This window comes from Pholcus phalangioides, unplaced genomic scaffold (assembly GCF_987345545.1).
Source record: "Pholcus phalangioides strain wild (caught in Gottingen) unplaced genomic scaffold, Ppha-v1.0 ptg000003l_1, whole genome shotgun sequence".
In the NCBI taxonomy this organism is placed as follows: Eukaryota; Metazoa; Arthropoda; class Arachnida; order Araneae; family Pholcidae; genus Pholcus; species Pholcus phalangioides.
In genome coordinates this window covers 46,034,211-46,047,688 of record NW_028301596.1, presented here as the reverse complement: position 1 = coordinate 46,047,688, position 13,478 = coordinate 46,034,211, and the positions used below count along the sequence as shown (strand labels likewise).

The window sequence follows — 13,478 nt, the reverse complement described above, 5'->3', positions numbered from 1 at the left end:
AGAGTCATGTGTCTCCGGTGGTGTGGATGGTGGCATGCTTGCCCGGTGTGCAGGGGGCCTGGGTTCGGGTCCCGGCGGAGACGTGATGACTTTTCTTTCCGAGCTCACCTCGGCATAATATCCGGAAAATGACTGTTTCCTTGTGTATATATTGTTTATAATTTTATTTTTTAATTGGGTTGCTGTGTTTTTTGAAATATATGACATATATATTGATTTTTTATTAGTATATAGTATATAGGGTGTCCTGTAAGTACTAATACGGTCTTTATCTTATCAACCGTGTGTCGTAGAGGTATAGTTTCAACTTAAAAAGTGATTAAATGCCATTCAAAAATTACTCTGTACCAGTTTTGAAGTGATATGAGAGAGATTATTTTGAAATACAGTGTGTAACAAAATAAAAAAAATCTAAATATGTATACGGTCCCCCGTCCTTTAACTTCCAATTAGAAAGTAGCTGCTCTGTAATATTCGCAGAGATATTCAAATTCAAGAATTGGAGAAAAGTTGGACATCATAAATGAGGACAGCATAAATAAGGGGGAAAGGAACGATGTCCGTTAGTTTTCACTGTTATTACCAAACTTTTCTGCAATTTTTGTATTAAAATATCTAAGTGAATATTGCAGTTAAAAACATGGGGTTTTTTGGGCTAAGAAAAGATAAGTAAAGACAGCTAAGAAACACACTCTGCAATTAGAAATTAGACGACAAGGGGACCGTATAAAAATTTCGATTTTTTATTTTGTGATACACTATATTTCCACTCTGAAAACTGGTACAGGGTAATTTTTGAACGTCTTTTGAGCATTTTTTAAATTGAATCATATTTTCACAACGGATGGTTGATGAGATAGAGGCCGCGTTAGCACTGACGGGACACCCTATATGTGTAACACTGAATTTTTTTTAACTTTCCAAACCTTAGTGAGGGAATAAGGAATGCGAGGTAAAGGGGAAAAAAATCAATTCCCGTTTATAGAGTTACCATTTAAACGACTTAAAAAGGGAAAAGACAGAAGAAGATCGAATGTATATCTACCTGGCTGAGAATGTTTTATTGTGTGGCTGAGATATTTTGCTATTGTGTGACGGGAAGTAGTTTCGACGGTGTCGAAAAGTTATATATTCTACGGAGGATTTCAGAGTTGAAGTTGCATGTGGGAAATTATCATTTTTAAGTTAGTTGTGATAGTTCTACCTCTTTAAAATAATACGTAGTTTGAAGAAACGTGAGAATCAAAGATTTTATGCGATTTATAGTCAAAAAATGCAAATTGGTTAAATTTGCAACTCTGAAGTTCATAGCGAAAGAAATTCACCCCGTAACATTTGAAGAAATTTTTCCGAGACATCTCGATGGTTGAAAGTAGTAGTGGTAGCAGCATAATGCTAAATGTTAAAAATTTTGACTGTCAGTGTACACATTCTGAGTAAACTTTATATATTACCATGCCATCAAATAGAATTTCACAAATTAAAGCTGTAATTTTGTTTAAAAGACATTTAATTACCAAGGCAAGGTAAAAAAAGTTCAAGGATTTTCCACCAGTTGGTTGTTATTACAGCATTGCGCATGACAGATTTCGTATACCTAGACCCTTCTTTTCCATCACTCCATTTTCATCCAATCAAAAATTATGAGCACTTGAAGATGTCGTATACAATGACATATGCGCAGCTTCTTACAATCATTTTCATTGTCGGAGATTCATTTTGGGATGCCCAAAAAGCAAAGAGGATAAATATTTGAGAGAAATGAAGAACATTTTGGAAATTTAACATAACCTTGAATAATTCCGGAAATTTTGCAGATAGAATCATGAAAGTAGTGTAGTGTTATAGCACGCGCCAAATGATAAGAAATGTTAGAGTGCCATCTGGTGGAAAATTTGGGAATTTTTTTTGTGTTATCTTAAAATCTATTAGTAAGGTAGACAAAAAATTTCTCTCAACAACCAAGTCATAGAAAGGCCCTAGTTCATTAGGCCCTAGTCACAAAAAGGCCCATTCAGTTAATGACAATTGGCGTACCTAAAGTCAGGCGCGATCACATCTTGGTATTTTGCTGCTTATTCGGGAGTCATTTATCCTTTGTAAATTGTTGTTTTATAAGTGCAATACTATGCTGTAGATCTGCCTGTTCTCAGCTTAGAGAGGGGTCCGTGGAAATGAACAATCTCCCATCAGAAAAAAAAAAAAATCTTTAAAAGCTGCAAAGCGAATGGTTACATACTACGTATGGCGATTCCGCACTAGGGAAGCTTTGAGGAAACTATACGCGACAACAATGGTAGCAAAAAAAAGCTCTGAAACGTGTATTGGCAAGAGACTTCACGTGATGCCACCAATTATAGCCAGGATTCAAATCCTGACGGTAGGCCGTGGAAGCTCGACGATTCTAGTCTGAATAGGCCATGGAAGATGCTGTTGCGGATTCTTCAAGAATTTGATCTAGAATTGAATCCTTTGTTTTTTAGAAATTCAACTTCATTGAATCGAAAGAGGAAACAGATTAGAATTTTCAAAGAAAAAGGGATTCGTAAACTAACCGTACATTTTCCAATAGAGTATCAACCCTTACAGTGGTAATGACGAGATATCTCGTCTATCTTGATGCCTTTCATTTCGGCAATCCTGAAGCATCTGGCCTGCTTAAAACCCCGTGATTTAGAAAATGCCGATCCCAGCTTATGCGTTGAAGTTGCTTTCACAATCTTCCCCGCCCCTATTCTTGTTGTATAAAAAAATATTCTTGTTGAAAATAGGTAGTAATTTCTAGAATGTTTAGTGATTTTCACTGTGGCAATTATAATGCCGATCAGGGAAAATTTTAAAAACTGCTCAAAAGGTTAATGGGGTTAAAGGGTTAAAAACCCCGGGGTTTGTTTAAGCGATGTGTAAAAACAGTAAAAGTCCGTTATAATTACAGCTCACAATCACGGGGAAAGTTGTCGTTATTAACGGGTTTGTCTTATTATTGACAGCGAGTATCTTATAGATCCAAGTCGATAAGATACTCGCCTAAAGACGGGTTTTCCTAGGAGCAGGTTTCCGGTGCCGCGCGCAACGTGATTCGCCCCGCGCGACACGCCGTCCACTCACCAACAAGAAAAGCAGCATGACTGTTTTCCTACAGAGCACAATACGCCTTACGACAGCATTTTACGTCGGGCGTGATTGGCCGACTGCTTCTGGAGGAGTCAAATGCGTCGTGCGCCGCGGTTTTGCCGATATTCTCTTCACTTCCTGTGTGTTTTCTTTCCCTTCAAACCGGAGCAATGCAGACGACAGAGTAGCTGATGCCAAAGCCATATCCTATAATATAGCCGCCCTGATCTGATGCGCTCCGCTAGGAAAACACAAACGCGTAGCGTGATTATGTAACACGTTGCTGCCGACGCGAAATTATACTGTTCGGTTCACGCGGCGCAAAACACCGCCGGAAAGCCCAGCTTTAAGTACCGAAAGGATGTTTAGAGGTGTCGTGAGCTCGATACCCGATTTGTCAGAAACTTCCCTGACACAGGGGGGATGCAACAGAAACGGCAGCATGTCCGCAGAAAAAGAGTTCTACCACACGGAGGGGTTAGAGAACCCGAACTCTCGGTTAGTGTGAAAAAAATTTCCGTCCGGGATCGGCAATAAATTGTAGGTCGCGGTCTAATTAGCACCTCGTGTGCAGAAAATGGCGTTGACTGTCAAAAAATCAACCTTTCCGACAATCACCCGCAACTCACGCGTTAAGGGGAGATCCTCGTTATATCGAACTTCCACTGTATTTATGGGCACAATTTTTGACAAAAAAAAATCATATCTTTACAGCTAATCGGGGAAAAAAAAGGTATCTCGTATCAAAATATTGTGCGTAATATTTGGTGATGCATGTGTATATATTTTCAGGTTATGAAATACACACTCTACTCGCATTCATTGCAATGTGGGTGTGCGTGTGCATATAAAAGAGAGAACGAGCGGAGAAGAGAAAAGGCAAAAAGGAGAGACTCTCATAACCGCTAACATTTTCGTCGACGGCCATCGATTCAAACGGATCGATCGGATCAGCCACTTGGTGGTCGATACAACGAACACGGGGGTCATCAACGTTTGATTTGGCGACTCTGGGAATAAAACGGAGATAGAAAAAAAGAAAATATATATATATTCCGAAGCCAAAAAGAAGGGAGGGGGGGGGGGAAGAAAAAAAGAGGAGTTTCTAGGCGTTTTTTGAGATGGTCGGTGGGATGGAAATCCTTCAACAGCCGGAGGATAAACAGGATAAACACCGAATTTGAATTCCAGAGAAGGTAGAAGTTCTGCTCTTCTCTTTCTCTCTCTCTCTCTCCAAAGATTCGTAGCTAGCTGTCTTTTTGAAAAGCAAGACCGCAGTGGAGATCTATTCGCACTGGCTGGCTGGTGGGGGGGGGGGGGGGAGAAAATATAAAGAAATGCACGCAAAGTTTATGACGCCATGTTTTGGGAAAGAAAAAATTGTGTTTTTTTGTTCCTTTTCTTGAATGTAGTTTGTAAGAATCTTCCGCCTTGCGTGAAATCATCTACGTTATGCAATACGTTAATATAATGGTTACGGAAGTTTTGCCCCCGACGTTTCATCCCTGCCCTAGCCTTATGAATGATCAAGTGAGTGACGGTCACTCATACTGTCAGTCACTGATACAGTCACTCACTTGATCAATCATATGGTCATTTATTCAACCATACAGTAACTCGCAATCACTTACTCATACGGTCAACTCAACTTGACCACTCACACAGTGAATTGCACACTCACTTGATCACTCACATAGTCAATTGCACACTCACTTGACCACTCACATAGTCAATTGCACACTCACTTGACCACTCACACAGTCAACTGTACACTCACTTGACCACTCACACAGTCAACTGCACACTCACTTGACCACTCACACAGTCCTTCACTTGACCACTCACACAGTCCTTCACTTGACCACTCACACAGTCCTTCACTTGACCACTCACACAGTCCTTCACTTGACCACTCACACAGTCCTTCACTCACTAAGAATAATACGGCCACTTACTCATCCATACAGTACAGTCAATCACACACTCACTTGGTCATTTCTACAATCAATCACTCATACTGTCACTCACCCACTTATATAGTCACTTATACGGTCACTCACCCAATCACTTGATCCCTCACACACACACACACAGTCACTTACTCGGTCAGGGCAGGCGAAATGTACTGCGGGCGAAACTTAGCAGGGACGAAATGTCGGAGGCGAAATTTCCGGATCCCGAATATAACATGCACTAGCCGCTAATAATTTCCCGGACATCTGTGTATTTTTGGTCGGGGGAATTTTTTGCTTTTACGTATCTGTCTAAGGGTGTGAACATAGTGCGTCCGTATTTCCGATTCTGTAAACCCGCGTCGTCTCCGATTGGTTAAAACCCGAATTTCAAGAAAAAAAAGTTGGAATTCGGGTTTTTAACCAATCGGAGACGACGCGGGATTCCAGAATTGGAAATACGGACGCACTGTGTTCTCACCCTAAGGCAGTATTTCTCAGCCTGGGATCATATTATGAACCCCTTGTGGCCCTGAGATATTCCGGGGGGGGGGGGGAGGGGGCGGCGTGGATGGAAAATCAAATTCAATGGAACCAAGACAGACCTGTAAGGGGGGCCACACAGAGCTGTAAAAAAATCAAATGTGAAGGACATCTTTCGTTCTTTCTTTACATCTGACATCTTTCTTACATCTATTTTTTAAGAAGAAAGCTTTCTATGGGGGAGGGGGAAGCGAAACTAATTCTAAAATCCATAAAAAAAAAGAGCCATCTTAACGTATGGGGTCTACCGGGGGCCTCGAGTGCGCGAGGTGCCTCATGATAATGAAATCTATCACGTTTTTCAAGAATGAGTAAATAAATGCAGGGCCATCCTAACGCATGAGCCCCATCCAGCATCTACGCATTGCCCATGGCCAGATGCTTGGGACGAGATATGGTACTATGGTTTTCACAGGTGTAAGTGAATATATATTCTAGCAAAGTGCGGAACCCAAAATATTATTTTGGCCGAGGATCCATGGTGTTGAAACGGTCCTGTATAACTACCCCCCCCCAACAAGAACACCCAATAAGTAGGCAGGGTCTCACTCCTGGATGGGGGGGGGGGGTTCCGAATGAGACAAAGGGACAACTCTCTCAACAAAGGTATAAAGGGGGGGCACAGGCGAAAAAAAGGTTAAGAAACACTGGTCTGAGATAACTCGTTGTTACAATTACTTCTACTCTGTCTTACTACCATATTATTTATGACAGGAAATGTGTTAATTGACATTATTTAAAAGGTGATTGGTGCTGAAACTTCGTACCCTGGGTAACGCCGGCCTCAAAAACAAGTCGGCATTCTTTATTTCAGTATTTTATACAGTACACACCGCTTAATGTGATCACACTGAGACTCGGGGTGTTTCTGATAACAATAACCAAATGATAACTATATTCCAAAAAGTCCCGTTTGAAAGCACTGTAACCATACATCCCATTTGGTCGAACGGGATGTATGGTAAACAAACATTGTTGAAACGGGACACAACTCTGTTTTTTCTTTCCTACGTAATTGGTTGCAAAATGTTCCTGCATTTTTGTTATTCGGCCATTTGAGACGTTTGAAATGAAACTTTGTGATTTTTATCACTAATTACGATGTTTCTTTTTAATGTACAATACGTTTCATGGATCCCTTGAGAGAGAGTCTCTCGAAAAAAAGATATTTGAATGTGGTCAACTGAAAGACACTGATCAAGGGGAAGCGCTTTCCCCCCCCCCCCCCCCCATACATTTGCCTTCACTATAGGAAGTCCATTGCGAAAGCAGCTCTACCCGTACATGGATCACATATACTGGATCGTATACTACGGATTGATTGACTGATTACGATGTCAAGTATGGAAAATGTTTGTCAACAAGGGGGGGGGGAGGTGATGGGGAGAACACCTTCTAGAACACCTCTTACACGTGTGGTTCCCAACTTCGAGGCGCGAATGCGAGTTGATCTCCCCGTTAAAAAGTTTCGCCGCAGAGAGCAACAGGCCTGCAACGTTACAATTATTCAATCATCCCACTTCACTCATAGTTAGAAAACTTGATGGCAGATGGAAGCACTGCACACAACAAGCATTACAGAAGAAACAAACTTCACCTCAGGTTCACTACACGTACACACACATTCCTACATGTACCAATTCGTTAGAAGTTCCGCAAAGAAATATGAACGAGGTGCATGTCTGGTTCGGTAGTAGTAGCCTCTTAAATAGGTCTAGCAGCCTGATAATGATAATTAACAGGACAAATAAAAAGTTTGGTCAAACCTTAGTTTAAGAATGAGCCAAAAAAAAAAATTCTCGACGGAAAAAAGATAACATCATCCGAAGTCCCGATAACTATAAGCGAAGTCTTTCCCCCCGATGTTATGATATTGGTCGGTTCCGTTCTTTTGCAAAAGTGATAACAATTCCCAGATATAACATTATCCATGAGTCTTATAAGCGTCGTCGAGTGTATTTTTATTTGGCTGTCGTATAAGGGGGTCATTCAAGGATGATGTCAGTATCGATGGGGGGGGGGGGGTGTTCCGATTTGCTGTTGACAAGGGAGGGGTGTGAATGATGTTTACGTTACAGAGCCACGTTAGTGACCTCTCAATGTTACGCGGATCCTTCAAGTGATCTGGAAATGTGTCTAGGACCCTCAAGTGTTCTAGAAATGTGTCTAGGACCCTCAAGTGTTCTAGAAATATGTTGCGGGCCGCTTAAGTGCTCTGGAACTATACCGCGAGTCACTCAAGTCATCCGTAATTATGCCGCGGATCACTTAAGTAATCTGGGAATGTACCGTGGGTAAATTGAGAAATATAGAACTGCACTACGGGCCACTTAAGTGCTCGAAAACTATGCCACATGTTAAGGGATCTCTAAATGTGCCACGGACCGCTTAAGTGTTTTGGAACCGTGCCGCGGGTCACTCAAGTGATCCGTGAAGGTGCCACTGGCCTACTTGAGTAATCTTAAAAATGTTCCACGGGCCGCTTAAATTCTCTGGAATTGTGCCACGGGTCACTTAAGCAATCTGTAAATGTGCCGCTACTTAGTTCATTTTTACAAAATTAGGTTTGAGGTGGCGGACCACATCAGGCAACCCCGAGTACCACAGTTGGCCCATGGGCTATAGGGTGAGGCTGGGTCGCAATGAATTTCTTAAAGAGAAATTTTGAATTCTTAGCCTTCAAAGAGCATTAAAATTAACAGAAATTGATTGTAACAACATATAGAGGGCATTGATTTTTCTCACTCACCTGTAACTCGTTGATAGCGACCCAAGAGTTGGGTGGAAATCCCTGAAGCATGGGTACCAGAAACTGAAGGCATCCGCTCCAATGTCCGATCAGCAGCATCATGCAGATCAGATTGAAAATCTTCATGAACACACTGGCCATGTTCAGGAACTGAAACAAAACAACACGTATCGTGATAATACAATAACCAAAGGGGAGAGAGAGAGAGAGATGAGGGTGTTATCATTATAAGAAAGGCCAAATAATGTGCGATAATTAATTTTGATTCGATTTCAAACATATTTCGTTTTTTGATTCCAGAGCCATAATCAACGATTAGGGGCCGTTCAAGTATTACGTCATCATCGATGGTGGGGGGAGGAGAGGGGGTTTCCGATCTGCTGACTTTTGATGACAAGGGGGGGGGAGGGGGGTTTGGATAATGCTTACGTCATCAACCACCCTTTATGAAAGTATGAGTTAGGATTCAGAGGGGAAGAGCTGATGACGAAATTTTGCTGACGGGGTAGGGGGGTCAGCGGTTTGTTGACTTTTGCTGACAAGGGGGGAGGGGGGGTCAAAAATGGCTAAAAATGTGCTTACGTAATACTTGAACGGCCCCTTACATATTGATACACACTGATAATTCACACTGAAAGATAGAGTGTTCATACTCACCTTAGAGGCACATGGTTCCCCGCAGTTATTTATTAGGTATCTGTACAAACCCACGCTATGGGAGAAAGATGCTATACCGTGCATCTAGAAGTGGGGGGAATGAAAACGGGTTAAGAATACATACATTGAAAAGAAATTGAATCGATGAAGTATAATATTTCTGTTTTTTTTTTCAACATTGATTTCGCATGAGCACCAACGGAAGATGAGTTTCTCAATTCACAAAGGACTTCTCCTTCTCAAAGGTTATGCAGTTCATTGCAAACGAGGACGCGAAAAGGTTATCCGGAATTGCAAAAGACCTCAGAGGAAATTCAGAACGTATAAGATACAAATATTTTGGCTCGAGGGCAATTTTCAAGTGTGTCTAACCCTCAGAAAATCCTCTTAAGAGGGTCTCGCACCATGTTAATATGCTCTAGCACAGTGTTTCTCAACCTTTCTCTGAAAACAAGGACCAATAGAATGTCTGAAACAATTTAACGGATCGCATGCAAATTCAACTACAAAGACCACAACAGACAAAATGCCCAACGAGGTGGCTGGAAAAAAGATGCCCATAAAAAAACTATGGATATCGAATATATATCTAAATTATATCAAAAATACAGCAGCCCAATAAGAGCAATAAAAATCAGTAATAATGATGAACTATAAATATACTGCCCATATAAAATTATGATTGTCTCATCCATAGATACACGCTTTATTCCAATATGTTTATCGTATTTCTTTTTTAAAAGTGTCAGTTGTGTTAGAATTCACGACCCCCGGAGGCAGTGCCGTAACTAGGCAGGTGCACATATTGCACCTGCACAGGGTCCTTTCCGAAGGGAGGCCCAGTTTTGGTGAGAGGGGGCCTAAATGCAAATTCGTGCACAGAGCACAGGAATGGCTAGTTACGACACTGCCCGGAGGTAAGCTATTTTATTTATTCACAATCCCATTAGAGGAAGAACTCCCTGCAACACCACCACCCAGAATTGTCTTTTACCAATCGATACCGGTGTCCTCCCTCCCGCTCTTGTCGAAGCAGTTGATGCGTGTTGACCTGTGTCCCGTATTACGGGATATAACTGTAATTTGCATTGTGTTCCGATTTATTTATACATTTGTCCCGTTTTTTCCAACGATATTTATTTTAATTTGCAATAATTACTAAATTCGTAATTCGTTTTCAGAATAGCATAAATTATATTATGATAATTATGGCAAAAATTATAAATATTCATCTCACGTATTTGTCAGGTCAGCCCTCAATTTTATTTGAAATTTTAATTACGATTGGAGATTGTGCCTAATTCTGACGAGGTTTTAAATGATTTGCGATGTCCCGTATATATTTTACGGATTATTTATTCGAGATCCCAGTTTACATAATTTTATTTTTCTGAATGAAATATGGTCATTACATCATTTGAATATTTCTTTCGCGCGAAATACATTTTTGTTAACTGCGATTTATAGCGGCCCTATATTTTCACACCCTTCAGCAATTTCAGCAGTAATTAGCAAATTGCATTTAAACAATAAATTGAAATTTTTGACAAAATAGAGTGATATTCCCATATTTAGGATTACAATTTACTGCATTCTCCTCGATCATGCATGGTGAAACTAAGTATGAAGGTATAATTTTATTTTTGAACCCACGTGCATATATATAACTAATATCAATTACAATGGGTAAATAATTTTATCAAGAGTGCCGGCGGACCACCTATGCCATCGCCGCAGGCCACCTCTGGGCTGCGGACCGTAGGTTGAGAAACGCTGCTCTAGTAGAAAATATCATTAAAAATACTATTTTACCATTAATGTATTCTAAGTATTTTACACATATTCTTGATTGTATATGCTGTGTCCTATCCTATGATGATGATGATCCCAATTTAAAGTTTCACATATCTATAATACTTAATATTTTGCAAATTTTAATTTCAAATGCATTAAAAAGAGCTTGCACGCATGGTAAAATAACGTGGAATCAATGTAATTGAATAAAAGTTGATTCAAAATTTAAGAAAAAAATGTTCAGTTCATAAAATGAAGCAAAAGAATGAGATTCGATTGACTCAATCTTATTTTAAATTAAATACTTAATTTTTAAAATAAGATTATACAAGATTTAAGAAATGAATTTTAAAATTTAAAATTTACAATTTTTATTCATATTCATTTCAAGCTATTTTATGATGAGCGCAGGCTGTTTTCAATGTATTTAAAATGAAAGTTTGCAAAGAGATTGAGTATTAGAGATGTGTAAAACTTTGTATGCCGGCATAGGATAGCAGCATATACAATCAAAAATATGTGTGAAAAAATTTGGAATAAATAAAAAGTTGAATTTTAGAGTATTTTGAATCATATTTCTACTAGAGCATAGTTTTTCACCATTTTTAAAAGGGATGAGATCCATTAATGGAAGTGCTCTCTAATGAGATTTGTATAGTTCAGAAGATACTTCATCAGAGACAAATGTTTGACGAACAGAGTGATTTTGAGCTTGAAGTGTCATATACATTGAATAAAGTCACACGAAACAACAAGCAATTTCAGCATGGAGACGCTAGAGGGCAGCTCGTTTACGATAATATGGCTCTCTACTTAAAAACATCTTTTTTTTTCCCCCTTTTTTTAAACATTTACACGTGATAGAGTCTTTGATATCCACCCTGCTTATGTTTGATAAATGCTACTTCGCAATCTCTACATCTGCATGCTTATCAGCTAATAATCTCGGAATTTCGGGACTTCGCGATTTGATTTTTTATCAGTCTACATAGACTCTACGGAAGGCAGGTCTTAAAAGATCGCGCAGAGCATTAACGTAGTGGTTCTCCGTTAGGCTGATGCTATGGCAGATATAACCAAATCGTGAAGTCACTGACGATACTCATACATCTATAAAGAATATTTGCTTGTAAAGAGTGAATTTAGACCTGTGTTAACCGCAATCGCCCGAGTGGCACCGTGGTAAGATGCTCGTCTTCCACTATAAAGGTTACCATCAAGGTCCATGGGTTCGAATCGGGATATAGAAGCAAGTTCTTTACCTACCGACCTGGGGCGACCACCGATGGATGGAATCTTCATTTCCCACCAAATTCCTCTGGTTGGAAATTGAGTTGTTGTGCGGTAAAGTAGTCTTCTATATTCGCACATGCTCGTATCCAGGGCCGCAACTAGATGCTGGGGCAAGCACTCATTTTGGTACCCTCTATAATGTTGAAGGACAGGATAAAGGGTGAAATTTGCGCCTCCTCTGGTCCGGCGTCCGGGTCACCAGGCACTCCTGCTTCTCCCTAGTTGCGGCCATGTTCGTATCCAAGACTCTAGCTAGTGTGAATAATGTTTAAAAAATCTATTTCCAAAAAAAGACAAGGTACCCTCTATCGTCAGTAGGCTTAAATTTCGGGCATACATCCTATAAAAAACGCTTGTCTTGATATGACTCCCCCACCTAATGGAAGCGCGGCTGATTTTTTCATAAACCAATATTTTTTTACGAAAATAGTGGATGCCTCCATGCAACTGCTATGGGTAGGTTTCAAACTTAGCAAAAAGACTTTTAAACAAAATATAAAAATATGAAACTGGATAAGATCGGATCGAAAAAAGGAAAGAAAAAAATTCACATCCTTGAATTTTCTTCCCAAGTAAAAATTTAATCGGTGTATCTACAAAACAATAATAGCCCAGAAGATGGTCACATCTACAAACAGATCTGGGGCGCGGTAGCCCGGTCGATAAGATACTCGCCTAAAGTACCAAAGGATGTTTAGAGGTGTCGCGAGTTCGATACCCGGTTTCGTCCTTGTCAGAAAACTTTCCTGACACAGGGATACAACAAAAACGGCGACTTGACCGCAGCAAAAAATTGCTACCGCAGGGGGCCCCCATCGAGGGGTTAGCGTACCAACCTCTCGATGAGAGTATAAGAAACAAGCCTGCCGTTCGGAATCGGCAATAAATTGTAGGTCCCGGTCTAATTAGCCCTCGTGTGCAGAAAATGACCGTGGTGCGACAAAAATGATCAAATGACAAACATATCTGCATAATCAGCCCACCTATAATAACATCGAGTTTTTGTTTCCTCGCCACTGTAATGTAATAACTTAATAGGCAATAGAACAATCATGTCATCTTGTAAGTGCACATGAAAACAAATCACATCATTTTGAAAAATAAAGCCACTATATTCCAGTGTTTCTCAACCTTTCTGATAACAAGGACCAGTAAAATTTCTGAAACAATTTAACGGACCACTTGTGTCCCGTATTAGGGGACATTCCAGTAACATTTCCATTCCAATTTTTTTAAACGTTTTTCACGCGTATAAATTTTACGGATTATTATTTAATAGATCCCAGTTCACCGAGTTTTAGTTTTCTCAGAGAAATATGGTCATTAGATCATTTGAATATTTTTTTTCGTGAAATACATTTTTGTTTATTGCGATT

The 13,478-nt window shown here is 40.0% G+C and overlaps 1 protein-coding gene across 1 annotated transcript in view; it reads right to left on the bottom strand.

Annotated features, from left to right (window-relative positions):
- Positions 1 to 13,478, bottom strand: part of LOC149088694 (potassium/sodium hyperpolarization-activated cyclic nucleotide-gated channel 3-like) — a 116,222-nt gene that overhangs the window by 12,640 nt on the left and 90,104 nt on the right. Inside the window, exons 5-6 of the mRNA XM_089248993.1 lie at positions 9,016 to 9,099; positions 8,359 to 8,508 (exon numbers count right to left, since the gene is read on the bottom strand). Coding sequence (XP_089105119.1) covers positions 8,359 to 8,508; positions 9,016 to 9,099 — 234 coding nt within the window. The remainder of the gene's footprint in view (positions 1 to 8,358; positions 8,509 to 9,015; positions 9,100 to 13,478) is intronic.